Source organism: Ascidiella aspersa, chromosome 3, assembly GCF_963924565.1.
Source record: "Ascidiella aspersa chromosome 3, kaAscAspe10.2, whole genome shotgun sequence".
Lineage (NCBI taxonomy): Eukaryota > Metazoa > Chordata > Ascidiacea > Phlebobranchia > Ascidiidae > Ascidiella > Ascidiella aspersa.
This window is the reverse complement of record NC_139449.1, coordinates 35,945,787-35,967,399: the sequence shown is the minus strand read 5'-3', so window position 1 is coordinate 35,967,399 and position 21,613 is coordinate 35,945,787. Positions and strand designations below refer to the sequence as shown.

The 21,613-nt window shown below is 34.7% G+C and overlaps 2 protein-coding genes across 2 annotated transcripts; both read left to right on the top strand.

Moving 5' to 3' along the window:
- The first annotated feature begins 118 nt into the window (after nt 1-118).
- On the top strand, nt 119-7,600 carry LOC146162755 (uncharacterized). Its single transcript, XM_083385713.1, has 3 exons — nt 119-609; nt 1,341-1,457; nt 6,984-7,600. The coding sequence occupies exons 1-3, from the start codon at nt 502-504 to the stop codon at nt 7,062-7,064; spliced, it is 306 nt and encodes a 101-aa protein (XP_083241839.1). The 5' UTR covers nt 119-501; the 3' UTR covers nt 7,065-7,600.
- Nucleotides 7,601-9,053: 1,453 nt separating this feature from the next.
- Nucleotides 9,054-19,702, top strand: LOC146162754 (MAM and LDL-receptor class A domain-containing protein 1-like). Its single transcript, XM_083385292.1, has 19 exons — nt 9,054-9,086; nt 9,633-9,838; nt 10,567-10,679; nt 11,023-11,134; nt 11,580-11,686; nt 12,241-12,329; nt 12,908-13,296; nt 13,649-13,761; nt 14,084-14,195; nt 14,468-14,574; nt 15,034-15,122; nt 15,456-15,943; nt 16,203-16,315; nt 17,304-17,415; nt 17,572-17,678; nt 18,165-18,253; nt 18,323-18,445; nt 18,932-19,015; nt 19,640-19,702. Exons 1-19 carry the CDS (start codon nt 9,054-9,056, stop codon nt 19,700-19,702), a joined length of 2,649 nt encoding a protein of 882 aa, XP_083241418.1.
- The last annotated feature ends 1,911 nt before the right edge of the window (nt 19,703-21,613 follow it).

Below are 21,613 nucleotides of genomic sequence, written 5' to 3'. Positions count from 1 at the left end.
AACAAGTATTTTACAGTAAGATTGCCGAAGCCTTAAAAAAGACACTTACAAATAATAAATGTGAAGAGTTAGTAAGCAGCTGATAGGTGTTGTTCGAGTCTAGTCCCTTGCATAGCTTTTTGACAGCGTTTTTTATTAAGTAATTTGAAATGACCAAGTCCCAGTCAAGTTAATTGTGAAAAAAAACGAGTCCAAGTCAATGCATTTTAAATAAATGACAAGTCATGTTTCATTTTTAAATTATTCTATGTGCAAACATTTGGATAAATAGCTCCGCTTTATTAAAAAAAGACTTACAGAAAACACTTCATTTCAACCCAAGTCATTTGCCCAAAAGACTTAAGTCAAGTCAGGTCAAGCCATTTTGCTCAAATGACTTAAGTCAAGTCATTTTAAAACAGTGACGTAAGCCAAGTTATGAACTGAAGTCATTACAACACTGCGTTTTGATGATAAATTTGTTGAGTAGGACTGTCAAGACTGTAGGTTTATATCCACAAAATGAGTGCAAGTAATGTTCAAGACAATTCCAAGCAGAGCGAAGTCAAAAAACACATGCAAAAAGAAAGTGATTCGGAGAAGCAAATAACGCAATCTAAACCACAAACGGTAGGCTGGAATTAATCTTAAATTATCGCGTTTAAACAATATTTAAGTTGGGTACACTATGCACGGATCGGTAATGTAGCTTAATAATAAATTGCAAAGCCAAAAAGGTTTAACTGAAGATGATACAAGCTCGTATCGAAACGTCTTAATCAAGATGATGTCGATCTACTCAACCTTTCTGGCTTTGCAATTTATTATTAAGCAATATTTAAGTTGATGTGAAACTAAGTTGAGAACTATAACTCTAAAACAGTAAACGTATATACTATTGTACGTGAAAAGTTATGCAAAAAAAACATAATAATAATACCGCATACCACAACGCATATTGTTTGGGTTAGGGTTAGCGTTTGGGTGAGGGTGGGTCAAGTAATATTAAGTTTATTATTAATAATAACTTGACCCACCCTCAACCAAACGCTAACCCTAACCCAAACAATATGTGTTGTGGTATGCGGCATTTGAAGAAAGTTTTTTTTTTATTAATTTTTACGTACAATAGTGAAAGAGCGCCAAAAAACCTTTTGGTGACATAAATTACTCTAAAAAGAAACAAGAGTAATCCACTTATTTTATAACTTCTAGTTTCTCTTCCTCAAACACGATACTATGCACAAACCATAATTTATGAATACTCAGTCAAGAATACTACGAAAATAATAACGTTTTAAAGGTTATTTTATTATTTAAAAGAATGTTTTATTACTCATTCAGTATTTTCCTACTTTTAGAGTTCTCTTTTAACTATGGGGGAACTCCCTCCTCCGTTACCGCCAACCAGTACTCGCGAAGAACTTCTTTCTGAAAAGGAAACTTTGATGGCTGAACTTGACCGGCATGCAAAGGCGGTAAGGCCTAGTTTATAGCACTCTTATGTGCACGTTTGGTTAGAAAAGCAATATTGCAAATTTGAAATCATTTGAGTCAGCACAAAGAGACTTTAACAAATGAGATGCAACTCCTGGTCACGTGATCATTTTCCCCGTTTAACAAATGCATTTTGGTTTGGTCGTATGATACGGTTCGCTGCATATGAAGAAAGCCTTGGTTACGTCTTAGTTACGCAATATTTCCTGTTGTAAGGAATAAGCGAAACGTGTGAAGTTTTTTATTGCTGTTAAAATTGTTATGCTGTTTGCGAAAACCACTTCTCTGGTTTATATACCAACCAGTAAAATGTGTAAATAGACAACCTTGTTCATTAAATTGTTATAAAGGTTTAGGTTTATTACCACTTTTTTCAAAATGGGCAGTGTTGAGGGTAGTTCTGGTTCTGATATATTTTTGGACTCAGCTACAATACGGCAGCTAGAAGCTATCTCAAACGAAGTTGAGGATGAATTTTCTGGAGTCGTAGAGATAAAATTTGAAAGTGAGAGTGTGGAGGAGGTCTACGAAGAATTGTTAGTGGAGGAGATAAAGATGTGGTGGAGCCAAGTTGGGGGAGAAGCTTTAAATATGCCAGATAAAGCTTGGGAATATTTTTTTACTATTTTCAGATCAAAACCAGACGGCAATTTTCTTCTTTTAAAATTCAGCATAGATGGAATGTTTGTCATTCCTAACCTCCTCCAACATTTATCGAGAGATGACAGTTTAGATTTAACAAGAAAATTGTTTGATAAATACATAGCAAAGTTTAAGAAGTTAGATCTGGAAACTAATCAAAAAATAAATTCTATTACTGTTGATGACCGGCATATTTTGGAATATATTGGTGGATATATTTTGCACAAATTATCTAAGGCATGCAAAAAAGAGTCCCATTTACAGATTATTTTAGATCTCAAAGACCCAGAAGCTAATTTTTCAGAAGGCTCGCTTATTTCAGCACTAAATAATGACACATATGGAAGGCTAACGGTACCAAAAGCACGAATGACAGATCTTTTAGCCTATTTTGAGGTTCAGTTTCGGCGCAATTATAACCACAATGATGTTTTGCAGAAAATTCATAAAAATATTAATTGTAATGTTGTTAATAGAATACTTTGTGACTTTGGAAATGAGGACAACAAAATTCTAATAGAAGTTGCCAACAAAATTTGCCATTTCTTTTTAAAAATTAGATGTTATCAAAAAGCCAAAACAATTAATTCGGATCTTCAATTAAAAAAAGATCAAAATGTTAGCTTACGAAAATCTCTAAAAAAATAGGTCACCTGTAGCTTTATAATGTTTTTGTATACATTTGTAGTACCATTTATTTTCTGTTTACATTATATTGTTTTTTGTAGTTCTGTTGTGCTTGTATAGTTTTTATGTGATTTTGCCTGTTGCAAACATATTTTTATATCTGGTAAAGATAACATTAAAAAACTATATTAATAACATTAATTTGCACTATCTCTTGTCTATAAACACACTATTTTACACATATTCATGTTTCGCAAGCCAAAATTTTCTTATATTGCATACTTATATTTCTTGGTTGTTAAACAAATACAAACTGATTTAAACATTGCTATGTACATTTACAATATACCTTTAAAATAAAGAAGTTGTACAATTTTTCAGAAAGTTAAATTTAATGTTTATATAATATAAACATTTAGATTAGGTATTTCCAACTGCACCCAAGAGGTAACCATTTGCAGTCATTAGGTTTTTTAAAGCAGGACCTTTCGCCAATAGCCATATTATACCTGCATACCTAGATCTTTATACGTGCTTAAACTGATGACTGAAATTTTGATACAGTAAGCTTTCTTCTTTTAGGTAGTTTTGCATTAGAGGTAGCACCATCTTTCCAATTGATACAATGATGCACATTTGAACCCTTAACAGACTTAATCTGTTTTTGACAAGAAATTATATTTTCAAACTGGCTGTATTGATTAATATCAGGCATTTCATTGCGACGACCAAGCTGGCGCATTTTTCCAAAATAGGCTTCCAACGGATCTTGGTTTATTCTTTTTGTTATTATGTATGAATTTTTAGGGCTTAACAGAATAAGAAATTTCACTAATTCAACCATACTTTTTGTTGTCATGACAAGCCCTTCATATGTTTGCTGGCTCAAAAACATTTTCTTTCTTTCTAACGGCATCAAGTTGCTACTGCTCTCCTTCCACTTAGTTAACTCTTGCAAAAAATCATTACTAAGCCAAGATAGCCTATCATCATCTACTGAACGATAAGGTTGCAAATCTTTGTTATACCCTCCACCTAATCGAGTATTCATTAGGTCGAACCATTTATTCATTAGCCTTGCAAACCAAGCACTCCGCTTCATTTCTTCGCCACCTCTGCTTTCCATTAAACTTGCGACACTACCAGACAAAAGCTGGGCAGCATAACAAACCCGCATTTTTGCATAGCTTTGACTGGAAAAGTGGCCCGTGTTTAACTTACAACATCTTAGCTCATTAGAACTAAATAAACTTGGAACACGACAAAAATGGTCCCACAAGATAAAATGTTGATCATATTTTAACATTTTGGTACCTGATGGCTTACTTGATCTTACGTTGTTACAAGCTGTTTTTAATAAATGCGGAGGGTCAGATATTAAAAAGATTGGAACATCTGGGTTGTACACATTACAACACTTGTAAGGAATTTCCAATTTTAAATTATTAAGCAGTGAAAACATTTTTCTGTTGCTAGAAGCACCATCTGCTACTAGAGCTAAAACAGAAAAATGGCACGCTTTTAATTCTCTTACAACTTCCCAAAACATACTTGCAAGGTGGCATGCATTGATGTTATTGGTTGGATAAAATGCCAACGGCCTTGAAAAATCGCTCATTATGGAGCGCATGTAAAACTGCAATGCATGAGATGCTGCAACATCTGTATTTTGAGAACGTGTTCCAAGGTCAACAAAACCAACCATTTGATCTGTTGTTGCATCATACACAATGTTTTCTTTAACTGGGAAAAATATAAAATTTTTAACAAATGTTTTGTTTAATTAGAACAGTTACAAAATGCTTACTCTTCATTTCATCTACAGAAATAACAACATATCGCTGGTGCGGTAAAAGTTTTTGACTTCTGACATCCAATTCATCCATAACGTGCTTTTGAATGCCAGGCTTTGTCCGAAAGACATTTCTTAAAAAACATAATACCTTTAAATAGACTGAAAATCCTACCACATTTTCGTCCGGAGGTTTATATTGCTAACATTAATTGGGTTAGCATGCGAGTTAATGTTTGGGTGCGTCAAGTATTATTTATTATATTAATCATCATGTTTGTTTCTTCCTTGTAATTTTATTTTTAACAATATGTTTCGTTACTGTAAAAAACAAAGTGGCAGGATTCTAGACTACCTTCGCTTTTGTTTATAAAATACCTATATATACTATTCATTCCATTCCGACAATTCCGACCATTCCGTAAATTAGTGAGCGCTCCGACTATTCCGACCATTCATCATTCTGTAAATTAGTGTTACCCGCTAGTTCTGTTCGTGCCATAAACAGCCTCTGATTGGTACAGGGTTAAGCACCTTTTTGCCTAGGATCGCCAAAAAAGTGTTGAACAGATTGGCATGGCTTTTCAACCCTGATTTGAGTTTAGGCTAAGCAATTTAGCCGCGGTATAGAATCCTACCACAACGCAAATTATTTGGGTTAGGGTGCGGGTTAGCGTTTGGGTTAGGGTGGGTCAAGAATTACTATTCAATAATGAGTTAATGACTATAATAATACTTGACCCACCCAAACGCTAACACTTACCCTAACCCAAATCTTGTGCGTTGATTTAATACCTGTGGTAGGATTCTAGACCAGCGCCCAAAATCGTACCACAACGAAGCGAGCCGAAATTAAAATATTCAAAGAAGAATCCTACCACAATTTTGTCTGGGGGTGATATTGCTATTTGGGTAAGGGTGAGTGTATTTTTATTAAATTTATTTCTTGTTGCAATTTTTATTACACAACTCGTTTCGTTACTTTAAAAAAACTATTAGGATTCTAGACCAGCGCCCAATTTTTTCTCAAGAAATTGTTTTAATTCCAATTTATGTAAATAGTTTATTATGGAAATCCCTCATAGGCTACATTGTTTTAATGTAAAATTTAAAAAAAATATTCTTTTGAAAACCGCTTTGCAATATTTTAATTTTTTACTTCTTTATTTTGCTACAATAATTTTTTTATCATGGCCGACGTAGGCCTCGAAGGTCTCGTAGTGCTTTATCAGCGGGTTATTGTCGCGGTGGTAGCGGAATCTCTGAAACGCATTGTTTTTGGTTAAGCTTTATCTGGCATATTTAAAGCTTCTCCCCCAACTTGGCTCCACCACATCTTTATCTCCTCCACTAACAATTCTTCGTAGACCTCCTCCACACTCTCACTTTCAAATTTTATCTCTACGACTCCAGAAAATTCATCCTCAACTTCGTTTGAGATAGCTTCTAGCTGCCGTATTGTAGCTGAGTCCAAAAATATATCAGAACCAGAACTACCCTCAACACTGCCCATTTTGAAAAAAGTGGTAATAAACCTAAACCTTTATAACAATTTAATGAACAAGGTTGTCTATTTACACATTTTACTGGTTGGTATATAAACCAGAGAAGTGGTTTTCGCAAACAGCATAACAATTTTAACAGCAATAAAAAACTTCACACGTTTCGCTTATTTCTTATAACAGGAAATATTGCGTAACTAAGACGTAACCAAGGCTTTCTTCATATGCAGCGAACCGTATCATACGACCAAACCAAAATGCATTTGTTAAACGGGGAAAATGATCACGTGACCAGGAGTTGCATCTCATTTGTTAAAGTCTCTTTGGTTTGGGTTAGGAGCGAGGAAATTTGCCGTTAACAGTGGCAACGTGTTAGCGATAGACGCGCAACACGTTGACTCAAAATGCGTTTGGTGTGACCAGTGTTTTTTTAAGGTGTTTTTTGGGACCAAAACGGTCCCCCAAATTTCTCCAGCGGTTTCCCAAATTTTGGACTTTTTGGTATTTAAATGAAACACTTGCGGTCTCTTTAACACTACTTAGCGGTCACCCAAACCAAACCTTAAAAAAAACCCTGGGTGTGACCTGACCTTATCTTTCTCTACACGTTTGAACTTTTATCAATTTTGCTTATTTGACCATTTTAATGACGTCATTTGATATCGAAAAAAAAAACGTTTCATTTTTGGCCGAAACATTTGGTATCGGAATAAAGTGAGCACCTGGTCTAGGTAGGCTACACTGAAAATTTTCAGACACGATTTATCAAATTGAAAATTGAGAACAAATAAAGCTGACTTTTCCTTAGTATACCGACTGCAAGGCCTACTGGATTTTGCAGTTAAAGTTTCACAAATCCAACAAGTTTAAGAAAATACTTTTATTTATTTGTTGGATGCCGATAACTATTACCAAATTAGAGAGTTGAATTCTTGTTTTCACAGGCTCACAGTTCCGCACATTTGTACGCAAATGTGGAAGATTTCACGCAGAACAAGTTGATTGCCGATATACTTCAAAAGTAGTTTGACAGTTTTCCACCGACGCCGTTTATTCCGTGCACCAATACCTTGAAGTTGAACTGTCAAATAATCAGGCTTGCGTCAATATGGATGGTTATTTTTCTTATTTTTTGCAAATGTAATTCTCTTGAAAATTTGCAACCCAAACCAGGTTACTTTTTGTCAATCATTAATAATCACTTATAAATAAATAAATAAATGAACATGAAGACCTAAAGATAAGTACCGTTTTGTACAAAAAATTAACAAAGGATGCCTGTAATTTTTTTATTACTTCCATTATCATTTTTTTGTTTCTCGTCTTTCTAAAAATAAAACCTAATTTTCCGAAATTGTCAAATGCTTTTCAACCTTCGGTATCTACTGATTGCGACCACATGATGTCCTGGTTTAGACTCAAAGAGTTTGGAAGTTGTAAGAAGTTTTATTTCATTTTTATTAAAAATGAATTAAACGATATTTCTGTAATTTTGTAAGAGGTTTAATGCGTTAATGTTTTGTAACTTTTTTTATATATAATAAATAATTACCCATTTATATCAAAATATACATATACTGTATCTATATATTAGTACCTGGAAAGACTTTCATTTGTAGCCTACACCTTGTTGTGTTTTCATGGATGATTTTAATCCAATTTTAAAAAAACGTCATGTACAAACCTGTCTCTTAAAATGCAAAAAATAATATTTGCTATGACGACGCGTTTTTTAACTGGCATTTCATTAGCAGTTTAAACATGAATTTTTTAACTGCTAATGTTCATAAAACAACAGGAGAGAAAAAAAGCGTATAGTTTTCAGCTAAAATATTGGGCAAATTGAAACGGATTGCTGAACAGAAAAATGCACTAACAAACAACAAGTTAGCCTGAGTCAATCGATCAGTAAAGCCGTTCGACCTGTTGCTGACTTTTTAAATTTATATTCGTTTCTCAAGAGCAGAAATAATGTTTAGTATGACGTCGCGTTTTGTTGTTATACTACGTCACAATGCCCGACGCGATTCAGTCATTAACCGTTTAATTGCAGCGCACCTCGCAGAAAACGTTTGAAACAACGACAATCAACCGGCGCGTCTCTTATTAAGGCTGTTATTAGTGGGCTGTGGGCAAGTCAATTTGCCAGCGCATATAATCGTGTTAGTAAGAGATAAGTCGGCGAAATTAGCGATTAAAACACACGTTTAATTGGTGATTGATGATGTTAGTGGTTCTAGGACGAATTATATAAAAGTTAGGTGAGCAGACAGTTACTTTTTCGTCGTTGTCAGTAGCTGACAGGATTTCTCGAACACTTTAAAATTCGCAGTGACCATGAAGGTAGTGCAAGTTTCTTCTCCGAAAATGTTTAAAAAATAAGTCTTGTTTTGCTTTTAACGCTACAACCAAATTAGATATACCGTTTGCATTGTCAATAGAATAATTATTCAAAAGATCAAGTATTTCAGTAGTATAATTTAGTGATAGGTGTAATCAATTATGTTTTATTTTTTAAAAGTAAAGAAATTACAAAATGTACTATTACGTTCAATGTTTCCTCCTAGCAGTTTTTATACTGAGTAATTGTTTGTTTTAGTGAGCATGAATATTTAAAGCTTAGGCCTAGTTGCTAAAGTGCCATAGACTAACATATTTTATGAAATGAGTAGGCTATGCAGGTTTACAGAAATACAACCAAAGTTCAAATTTACGTTCAATAGCTTCTATATATTTTTTCAATTTTAACTTTTGCAGTGTTTTATGGACTTGAGGTTTATCGCTGCATATAAACAGATTGCAGATTGTGCAACAGCACGAGAAGCAAATTTCACTGCGTAAACCTCAGAAAAAACGCTCATTACATAATTAGTCAATTGTAAAATCTAACAATCAAGGCGCTTTGCGGGTAGATAAATATCAATTGTTTTACAGACGATTTGTCTTGCATTTTTCGTGTATGCGCCTTGGTACGATATTAATTCTGGTATAAGACTGTTGAATAAACGAACAAAATGCAAGAGCTTGGGACCACAACTTCTTCAGTGGTAAGTATTGTTAAAGGTGCCTACCAGTGTTGTAAACAAGTCATTTAAAGTTTGCCTAATGAAGGCTTGATTTCCACCAAGTCTTTTGTTCGTACGATTTAAAACAAAATCAAGCCATTTGTCCGAAAGACTTCAGTCAAGTGAAGTCAATTTACCGAAACAACTTAAGTCAAGTCAAGTCAATTTACTTTACTGAAACGACTTAGGCCAAGTCAAGTCGTTTGAAAAGAATGACGTTAGTGCATTGAAGTCAAGTCATTGACTTCAGTCATTACAACACTACGGCATACGACGCATTATTTTTCTATTTTTACAAGAAAACTCTAAATAAAATATTTAAATAATGATGGAAGGTTACCAAGCCGCTTAACACCAAACCAAATTTAGGCTTGATAACCTGAAAGCGGTTACTTTAATATAATTTTTGATAGGCATTGCTGATGTTATCATAGGTATAGGACGTTTAAAAGACTGCAAGTGTGTTTTTTATCAGTTGTATAAAAACTACCAATAGATTTCAAACACAGTTATAAACTTTTTTCACAGTCGACTGCCAACCCAAGTCACGTGACCCCATATCAGCCGGAGTACGGTGTTGCGTCACAATCGTCGGTTCACCTCTACTTGACCTTCGCCGCTTACATGAACACGCTTTTCCCGAATGCTAAACGAGTGAAAGTGAAGAAAGTTAAAACTCCAGCTCCTCCAGCGCCAATTCCTGGAGAGTTCTCGTGCAATTTTGAACAAGGATGGTAAGAAATGGAATCTGCTATTTTAGCTTTTATATTTATACTGAAGCATTCGGCATTTTTCGTGCAATACAAGTGATGATTTCAGGTGTTTTTTTACTTAACCAACAACCATGTGTATGTGTGATAGCCTTAAAGCATAACTTCAAAACATAAAAAAATATTTTTTAGGCAAATTTACCAAACTTTTCTGACCTTTGGAACACAATACACGTTTTTTTAGTAATTTTAATAAAAATGGTAAAGCTTTACTTGGATTTTTACACTGATGTTGGCATGAGTTTTGCCTAAACGAATATGTTATTCTCGCCCGTATATTTATACTAAAGCATTCGTACGCAAATGTGTACATCTGCGATCTAGCCCTCTGGAGTCGTACTGACCAGAGATAACGGCGCATATATCATAGCACACCGGGAGCATTTAGAGGGGTTCACCGAATTGCGTATTTACAATTTGAATTAATCTTAAATCAAATAAACCTGTTTTATTAAGAAATAAACGATTATGAGAGCGCAACCAGCAAATACGATTTAGGAATCCTTCTAGGATTGAGGATGATACAAGTGAATTTAATTGTGTTCATGCTCCATTGTTATCACGTCAAATCTAATAAATAAAATATTTAATAATTTAATTTTTAACCTTTGTTTTTCGAATACCATAAAAAACATAACTATTAAACATTTTTGCTCAGAGCCCAAGATAGATTTATGAATTTTGTTATCCAGGTGCCCAGGATGGAATCAAAGCAACTCTGACGCTCTGGATTGGACGATTGGTCAAGGACCAACAAAGACCAGTAGGACAGGACCAGGGGTCGACCACACTTTGGGAACAAAAGGTAGGAAAAAATAAGCTAATCAAAAGTCGATGTGTGACGAATTCTCGGTGGTCATACTTAGGAAAGGAAAGAAAATAGCATTTGGTATGTTGCAATTTCATCGAATTCGACAATAAAATCGAACATCCTCTTCCAAAATTAACTTGTTTTAAATTTGTGACCACGAAGAGAGTACATATAGTTTTCTAACAAATAAATATTAAATCGACGCTTGAAATATTTTCTTTTGAAAAACTCGCTGATTCTCATCAAAATTCATAAATTGACTATTAAAACTGGCCTGTCAGCTATTGACTGTTGATATTGACAACTCTTTTGTGTAATACATGTTTGTATTTTGTAGATGGACGCTACGCTTACGTTGAAGCCACAGGTGCGAGATTTGGTCGCAAAGCAATCTTCAGGACCCCGTTTGTTGACATGAACAAGCACGACAAGTATTGCTTCAGATACTGGTAAGTTTAAAACTCCTTAAAAATGGCTATCACATCACAATATTTAGACAACAAAACGATTGAAATGGCCTTAGTTTAAAAAACATATTAATATTTAAATATTGTTTATTTTTCTGCAATTATTTTATATGAGCCAAAATTTCCGTCTAACTCAGGGGTTGTTAAACTTTGGCTCTCGCCCCCTTGAAACCATTTATAGATACCCGCACTCCCTCCCTGAATAATATGTTTCGTAGCCACAAAGCCCATATACTTCCACTGTTTCGTTTTCTGAAGAATAATTTGCTCATACAGCCAGGGTTTTCAGATTAAAATAAACAGTTCACAGACAGGGTAAAGAGGCACTTAACATATAAAATATTACTAGTCGGCTTTCTTAGTGAGGCCCCCTCCCTTTTTATGGAGTTAGATTTTAGTAATACATTATATTAACTTCATATTCCAGGTACCATATGTACGGGAGCGGAATGGGAAACTTGAAAGTAATTTGGAGTCCACCAAAACAATTTGGAAACAACAGAAAATCTCTCTTCCTTATTTCCACTAACTCAGGTCAGCAAAAGCCCAACTTATTTTTTATTCTATATTGTCAATACCAGCAAGGACTCCTCGTATTAGTGTTAGCCGTCATTGTTTCTGACCTAAAAACACGGATCTGTATAATGTTGTGTATAAGGTTTACGTATTTACGTATTGCAACAATTTATTTGCAAACTTGGTTTTTTACAAGTGACCATAAAATTAGTTAACTTTAGGTATTTAAAATAATAATAGATAAATATCAATACAAATAGATATAATTGCAGTATGATGGTAGGAGGTTTTAGTTAGACTTGAAATGAATTCAAAAGCCTCTACAGTAGCTGGTAGCCTTTCAAACGTTTCGAATGCTACCTACGGACCTCGGTGTTTGTACTACGTCTACTCGTCTAGGTAAATATGCCAATATTTTAAATTCCCAATAAATGCTTTGAGCTCTAAAAATAAATTCTCAACCTCAGGCTACATGCGAGACAGTGAGGTTATTGTCGTTTCAGAAAATAAGTAAAAACTAAAAACACCTTAACGTTGGCACTGGTGCAACATGTAACAGTTGTTTTCAACAGGTTCGCAAAGCAAGAATGAAACCGATTGGCTTTTGGAGGAAGTGAATGTAATTTCGCCCAAAACATTTAAGTACACCAAACCAGTTTACGTAAGTTGAGTTTTTGGTATAACCAGATTTAAACCTTTGAATATTAACCTTAGTTAATCGCAATAGCTGTATTGCTATGAGCTTGTGAAGGTAATGCGAAAAATAATAAAAATATTAAATTCAATTTACCTGTCAACAATGCCAATTAATTTATAAATTTCGATTTAACAAAACATCGCTATTAACCAAGACCTTGCCGGAAGAGTATGTCGTTATACAATATTCCCTTCAAATGAATACTACTCGTTCTGTAAAACAAATCTTACTTTGATAATGAATTGCAGAGCAAGATAGGTCGAGTACATCGTCATCATCTTGATTAAGACGTTTCGATTCGAGCTTGTATCAACTACAGTTAATGTGAATACAAGATGGTGTTGATCTACTCGACCATTTAGCTTTGCAATTCATTATCAAGCTACATTACAGATCCGGCATAATATACCATGTCTTACTTTGTTCTGATAAAGCACGGTTGTGCAAGGAATCGATATTCAAACGAAATTTGCCTGTCAACAATGCCACCTTCTGGCTTTCTGTTTAACATAAAATGCACTTATCTTTACAATTTATTTTAGTTTGAATTCCAAGCCACTAGAGGCGCAACATCAAGAAGTGACGTAGCAATTGATGACGTCAGTTTGGTCCCCGGTTCTTGCCAGAAATCGAAAACCCAAGCTTCAACAACTGTTAGTGTAACTTCAACCTCAAATCCGATTACCAACTCTACCAAATCCACAACAAAAGAACCAATTACAACAACTGAAGAAATGAATATGGTAACTGGAACAAAAAAACTGCCGATGAAAACCACAAAAATGTCGATGACCACTTCTCCAATCAATCCAGTGCCTATTACAACGAGTACAGTGAAATCTACAACCAAACCAGTTGCGACAACTGCGTTTACACCAAGGACAACAACGAATAACGAAAATTTGTTTAGCTGCAACTTCGAACTCGGATGGTAAAAAATTAAATTATCTTTAACAACATTTTCCTTGATGCAAAACTTGTTCAAATGCGCTTTTCACCCGCTCTTTGTTATAAAATTTGGTTAATATTAATTTAAAAGGGTATTTTTAGGCCAAAAACTAAAAGTGAGACCATTTTTACTTTTGAATGTTGCGTTTTAGATAAAAAAAATTATATTTCTTAGTTGTAAATTTAAGTTCATGTACTTATTTTTTTCAAAATTGGTCTTTTGTTAAAACAGAAATTTATTAAGAAATATTGAGCTCTAAAAAAAAACGTTGTTTCAATTATTTTTCGGAAGTTTAGATAGATCGTTTTTACATTTTTTTTTTATTTTTATCCAGGTGTCCAGGGTGGAATCAAAGCAACTCTGACGCTCTGGATTGGACGATCGGACAAGGACCGACAAAAACCAGTAGGACAGGACCAGGGGTCGACCATACTTTGGGAACGAAAGGTGGGAAAACAATAAACTAATTAAAAATCGATGTTTATCTAATACACGATAATGCTTGTATTGCAATTAATTATAAATCAGTGGACGATGCATGTAGGAATTAACCTGTGGCAAACGAAAGTTACTGTAGAATGAACTCAAAGCCCATAGTGAAGTAGGTTAGGTATCATTTTGAATGTTTCGAATAACTCTTTATTCATTAAAATGCTTCTACTTGTGCATGGGCTTTAATATTTTTACTACCTTTTACTACAACTTACAACCGAAAGAAAGTTACTGCTCCAAAGAAAGCTACTGTATTGTAAAAAAACGTATTTCGCAGATGGACGTTACGCTTACGTTGAAGCCACAGGTGCAAGATTTGGACGCAAAGCAATCTTCAGGACTCCGTTTGTTGACATGAACAAGCACGACAAATACTGCTTCAGATACTGGTAAGAAAGATATTTTGGAGTCCGCCAACTCCGTTTGTTGACATGAACAAGCACGACAAATACTGCTTCAGATACTGGTAAGGTGCCGTTACAAGGGGTTTAATTTATTTGTTCAAATTATAAGTACGGATTTTCCCAAAAACAACTAAAGTAGCCTACCAAAAAGCACTGATTTTCCTAAAACGTGCATTTTTTCAAATCTTTGTAGCTATAACCATCGCAATTGATGCGCTGCAAACTTGAGCAGATTTTACTAATTTTTAAACTTCCAGGTACCACATGTACGGGAGCGGAATGGGAAACTTGAAAGTTATTTGGAGTCCGCCAAAACAATTTGGAAACAACAGGAAATCTCTCTTCCTAATTTCCACTAACTCAGGTGAGAACAACTGAAGTATTCCATCATTGATGAGAAATATGGCTATCTATAATAAATTTTATATTGAGCAAACAAGACTATTTGGTGCTGTTGGACCTCTTTATGGAAGAGAGAATAAGCTACGTATATTAACGACAAAAGAGTATATGTATACGAAAAGTGGAATTTTACATTGTTTTTTTTTAATGATATTATGTTTTGTATGGTGCATGTTTTTATAAACAGTCTTAACATCATCTTATACGAAATCAAAATATTTCTTTTAAACTTTATTGTCTGCGGGAGATTACTTGTCTTCGGAAGTGTTCATCTAAATTTTTGTTTTATTATATAAGGTGAATCTTTATCGTTTCAACGTTTATAGCTTAACGTTTTACGTCTTCAAATACCGTTTAAACTAACTGCGCAAAGAGACAAATCTCAATGTACTTTATGCTCCAACCATGCTCTGTTTTGCAGGTTCAGTGAGCAAGAACGAAACCGACTGGATTCTGGAAGAAGTGAACGTAATTTCGCCTAAAACATTCAAATACACCAAACCTGTTTACGTAAGTGCTTTTAATGCAGATCCTAATGAGAACAACATGACATTGCGACCAAACAAGATAACAAGTATTCTAATTATAACAAACTACAATTTCGAGAAGGATACAACCTGTAATAAAACAATTGATTGTTACTGAGGGAAGAAAGTCATTAAGTACACACACAAAATAAACAACTTTGCAATTTCCAAATAAAAATACTTAAATTTAATTTAGTTACCAAAACATTTGAACTTAAATTTAAGAAGAAAAATCTCAGGTTTTTAACTCGCTGTGAAAAGTAAGAAAATATAACAAACCTGTCTTAATTTACTGAATACTTATTTATGTTCTCAGTTTGAGTTTCAAGCCACAAGAGGATCTACTTCTCGTAGTGACGTCGCAATTGATGACGTCACATTAGTTCCTGGACCTTGTCAAGCCTCGCCGCCACCAAGTATAGAAAGTTCGGCTACCACCGTTCCGGTTACCACAATGGAAACTAGCAGTGTGGTTCAACTTTCTCACACAACGACAAAAGTTCCGCTTACCACATCAAATACAGACGCAATTACAACAGAATTGCCGATGACAAGCAAAGAAGAACCAGTTGTTACCACGCAAATAAGTAAAAAGACAACTAAAGAACCGATCTCGACAACCTCTACAGCAACAACGACAGAAACAACAACAACACCTGTCACAACAACCAAGTTATCAACAACAGCACAAGAACCAGTTACCACAAAAACCATGATAACCCCAACAACTAGTGATGAAACTACCAAGACGACCAACGAACAAAATGGCGCGAAACTACTTCTGTGTGACTTTGAAGATGGCTGGTACGAAATGAAAACAGAGCTATTTTAGCAATCTTAAAGAAATTAATTAAGGCATGAGTTGCAAAAGTTATTCCCAACCTCTTTTGAAAAAAAGTGAAAAAATCACACTAAAACAATTAAATAAAACAAACAAAAAACACCCAGAAAAATTGTATAAGTTGAAATAGCACTTTTGTGTGAATACATATCCTAGTCATATATTAGTATTGGTGGTGTCGATATTTTACTATTTTCACGCGTTTAATCACAATTAATCCAGGTGCCCAGGGTGGAAACAGAGCGATTCTGATGCTCTGGATTGGACGATCGGACAAGGACCCACAAAAACTATTGGTACAGGACCAAGAGTCGACCATACTTTAAAAACAAGAGGTGCGTTTTTTATTTAAGGCTATTTACGGCATATTTAAGGATTTCCCAATCGGCGGCTGATCGGATTTATAATATTTATTATCCTTGAACAATGCACATATATCAAGTGGTGGAATTCAGCCGGTTCGCACTGGTTCGCACTGGTTCGCACCGGTTCTATAGAACCGTGTCGCGAAATTTTATGAGATCAGCGAACCGGTTAGCAGCATTACTGGTTACTGTCACAGAATTTTTGCCTCTTATCTCATACATTGATTTTTGAGATCCCAGTAGCACACGTGATTTTTTTTCAAATGTCCCATGGTCAAGGTCGCACGTAACACTAACAGTCATACATTGTGTTAATTTTATAATTCTATAATTTTCCTACTGTAATTGTTTGTCTGAAAGTCTAATTGGTTGCGTCATAAGTGCAGTGATGGGATTCAGCCGGTTCGCAGTTCGTAACATTCGCTGGAACCTGGGGTTCCATCCAGTTCTTGCAACTACATTAGTTATTTGCTGCAAAAAATTACATTTTTTAAAAGAACCCGCTAAAATATATGACTTTTGTGATAGAACCTGCTGACATAAAAATCAAATCCCACCACTGCATATATCTGCTGAAGGGTTCACATATGGCTTGTGACAAATGTTTTTTAAGTTGAATGCTAGGCCTACCTATACCAAGAGCCCAGTTATCAATTTTACATCTAAGATTGACGTTTTGTTTTCATTATGATAGTAAATCTTAATGTTGTGACTTCCAAAATCAAACACGGAATTGTAGGATGTAGTTGCTCTAAAATTTACAAAGGATAAGCGAAAAAAAAAAATCCTCTAGAATTGGTTGCAAAAACTGCCTTTTTGTTGAAACGTTTGTCTTTTTACAAGTAACGATTTGTTTTGGGGATAATGCAGCACAAAATAGATTTTTTTAACCTTGCGCTTTCTAAATGAAGTTGCAATTCAATACAAAAAATGCATACTGTGATTTTGTGAATTGCAGATGGACGTTACGCTTACGTTGAGGCCACAGGTGCCAGATTTGGTCGCAAAGCAATCTTCAGGACCCCGTTTGTTGACATGAACAAGCACGACAAATATTGCTTTAGATACTGGTAAGTTAGCATTTTATTCGGTACCGTTAGGGGCGAGTTACCTTAGCGTATAAGAGTAAGTTTTGCGAATTTGAATGTAGCTTTAATATCGTTATACAAGGCTGGATGTCATGTGATGCAAATTTTGACAGATTTTACTAATTTTTAAAATTCCAGGTACCACATGTACGGGAGCGGAATGGGAAACTTGAAAGTAATTTGGAGTCCGCCAAAACAATTTGGAAACAACAGAAAATCAATCTTCCTTATTTCCAGTAACTCAGGTTTGTTAAACAAGTCTTTGCTTTTTGTTTAAGAATGATAGCGCTAATGGAAATGTATAATATTTCGTACTCTATATAACGATGTGTTTGCACAGTTTTTATGTCAATATTATTCGATCCGAGCCTATTGGCTACTAATTGCATTACTCGAAACATAATAAATAGTTAAGATAAAAACAGTTATTTAACCCGTTACATTAGGTTACAGTAATATTGGCTGTTAAAAGAAGCAATAAGTTAAGTTCGCTGTAGTAAACCTTTATTAAACCAAATAACGGCGCTTGTCTAGGATCCTACAACCTTGTTTTTACAGTAACGAAACAAGTCTTCAAAAATGAAATTGCAATGAGGAAATAAATATGTAAAAGACTGAAATCGCGGTCTTGGATTTTATTTTATTAGCTACGGTGTTAAATTCTGAAACACCGATTAAAGCTAATGGCGACTGTTATTTGACAAGTTTACATTTTAGTTATTTTTCAACAGGTTCACAAAGCAAGAATGAAACCGATTGGATTCTTGAGGAAGTAAATGTAGTTTCGCCGACGACATTTAAGTACACAAAACCTGTTTACGTAAGTTTAACGTGACGAATTTACTGGCGAGAGTCTTTAGATCGAAACAAAAAACGTTTTCTGTTGCAGTTTGAGTTTCAAGCTACCAGAGGTGTCTCACATCGTAGTGACGTAGCTATTGATGACGTCAGTTTAGTACCTGGCACTTGCGAAGACTCGAAACGCAAAATAAATACCCAAACCACTACAAAAGTGACTGTTACTACAACTACAAAAACAACAACAAAAATTCCTGTTACTACAACTACAAAAACAACAACAAAAATGCCTGTTACTACAACTGCAAAAACAACAACAAAAATGCCTGTTACTACAACTACAAAAACAACAACAAAAATGCCTGTTACTACAACTACAAAAACAACAACAAAAATGCCTGTTACTACAAATACAAAGACTACAACAGAAAAGCCAACTACAACTACAAAAGCAACAACCAAAATACCTGGTACTACAAAAGCTACAACAACAAAAATGCCTGTGATTACGACTAGAAAAACTACAACAACAAAAATGCTGACTAAGACACCTGCATTGAGTTCAACAACATGCGGAGGAAAAATATTCGATTACAAAAATAAAAAATGCTGCAACGGATATGCGAGGTAGGAACACTTTCATATGGCTGCACCGTAAATTGTAGTTGCTTAAGCTAAACTTTATTATCTTCTCTTACAGAAGAGCCAAAAATGGAGACCAATGTTGTGGCAAAAGAGCCTTCTCGCCCAAGAAACAAGGCTGTTGCGGAGTGAAGGTGTTTTGGTGAGTTTCAAAAGACAACGTCGCGTATCTTTAAAAAATCTTCTTCCTTAAAAAAAATAAAAAAAAACTGTTTTTCAACAAATAATGAGAAAAACGCGCCTTATTACAATAGATGTAGAGTGATTACCATTACTTTGGTGTTTAATACCTCCTTTAAAGTTTTTTTTGGTCCGATAGATTTAAACAAGAATAGTAAATATTCTACCAAAAAACGACTTTCAAATTTATGTACAACGCACCGAAAAAATAAATTATTGTTGTTAATTAATTAGGTTTCAAAATAATAATATTTTAAAAGCTTCTGTTTATGATCTTAACTTAATAATCATTATTTAAAGGGTTATTAGGGGGCTTGTACATATGTGTTATATATTGTTCTGCAGGTTTTTGAAAGGTTGTTTTTGTAAACTTTAGTCGGACGTTTCGCAATTTTTTTTAATTTTTTTAATGTAAAATTCGTTCCTGAAAAGAGATAGTTAAGAGAGCACTGCTCTAAACATGAAAAATGTTCCCCCCTTTATTAGAATGTGTTTATTAGGGCTTTTCACTTTATTATGCGCATAATTATTCCGTTGAAACTAATCCAAACAGCACCTAACCCTAAACAATAACCCTTTCTTTCAGGTTAAAGTTCCAGAAATGCTGTGGTACCAGACCCTACCCGCATTATTTCTACGGATGCTGTAATGGACGCGTTTATAGAAGACGAACAAGCCAGTGTTCCAACGGAATCGTCGTACGCAAATGAAATCTTGTAATCAAAGAAATGTCGCCTGTTGTATTTTAATGACACACTTACACTATTTGCATACGACAAAATGTTATTTCATACAGTCGGCCACTGAAATAATATCCGGTGCTGTAATGACTGAAGTCAATGATTAGACCAGTGGTTCTCAACCTTTTTTCTTTCGTGGCCCATTTACGTAGAAAAAAAATTCTGTGGCCCCATAGTTATATGAAAGAAAAAACTGTAAAATAGGTTTAGACCAGGGGTTCTTAAACTTTTTTTTACCTCGGACCCCTAATATTTTGTTTAACCTAGCGTGAACCACGGTTGTCAAAAAAAAATCCAAAATGACGTCACAAATTGACGTCACAGTACAAATAGACTTTATAAATCTGCTGATTTTGGTCCAAAAATGTGAAAGTGAAATGGAGTCTAAATAGAATTCAGTGCAAATCCGTTTTATTTTTAATCAAACGGTTTTCTTTGAAAAAAGGTTACTTTTTAAATATACATTAATATTTTAAGTAGGCCTTCATGGACCCCCTAAAACTAGTTCGCGTACCCCCAAGGTGTCCATGGACCCCAGTTTAAGAACCACTGGTTTAGATGAAAACACAGCAGAACGTGCATTAGTGAAATACTTGCGGCTGAACAATAAATTTACATTCCTTTTTAATTCCTTCCCAAGCCATTATTGCTGTAAAATTAAATATAGTGACACAAATGAGACTAAATCTATATTTTTTAAATTGGTCTGTGGCCCACCTTAAATGTTCTTATGGCCCACCAGTGAGCCATGGCCCACTGGTTGAGAACCGCTGGATTAGACCTACCTAAGTGAACTTGGGTTAGTATTTTTAAATGACTAAACTTGACTTATGTATTTTGAGAAAAATGACCTAAATGGACTTGAGAACAATTTAATTAAAAATAGAACGGTTTTACACTGACTGTAATAAGACTTCATTTCACTTTAACATTTTTGGACCGACTTCAGCAGATTTAAGTCTATTTGTATTGTAAGGTAAATTTATGACGTCATTTCTAAACTTTTTTGGCCTAGCGTGGTCCGCGCGAGTCCCAAACAAATTTAAGGGGCCCGTGGTAAAAAAAAGTTTAAGAACCCCTGATTTATGACAAACCCCCGAACAACGCTGAGTATTGTAGGACACTGAACATAGAATAAATAAAACACTATTTGAAGACTTTTGCAAAAGCAGAGGGATTTTCAACATTTTAATACGCAAAAAACGCCAATCAATTCAAAGACTAGGCTATCATAGAAAATTAAAAGAATCGTTCTATTAAAAAGTAATAATGTTCTTTCTACTTTTTACTTGGTCATAAGGTGGACCTGCGGTTTTCACTTGGTCATAAGAGCTAAATTATGCCGATTTCCGAGAAATTCTAGATAAAACCAAAATGCATCGAACGTAGACGTATAACAACCCTGAGTATTTTAGAGGCACCGACCCCTGCAATAAATTTGTGGCTTATAGAGACTTTACAGGACAGGGACTTTACATTGGACTGCTTTACATTAGTTGTAGTTTTATTTATTTTGTTTTGTGTTTCTCTTTCTTATTTTAAATTACCCGACGATTAAGAAACGCATCGAAGCCCGTTCTACTTTTTCTAATCGATATGCATGATGACGATTTGTGCAAAATAACCTCAATATTAAACATTTATTTAAAAGGTTTACACAATGTTGCTATGTTGTGTTTCGACTTTAACAATTTGTCTGTGTGTCACTCTTGGCCCTTTTTTTACCCCCACTCCCTCCCCCTCAAAAAATCATAATAAACCAGTACAAAAGAAAAACTTGTTTTATTCGTGTCAAAACAAGGTTAAATAGCGGCGAGTCA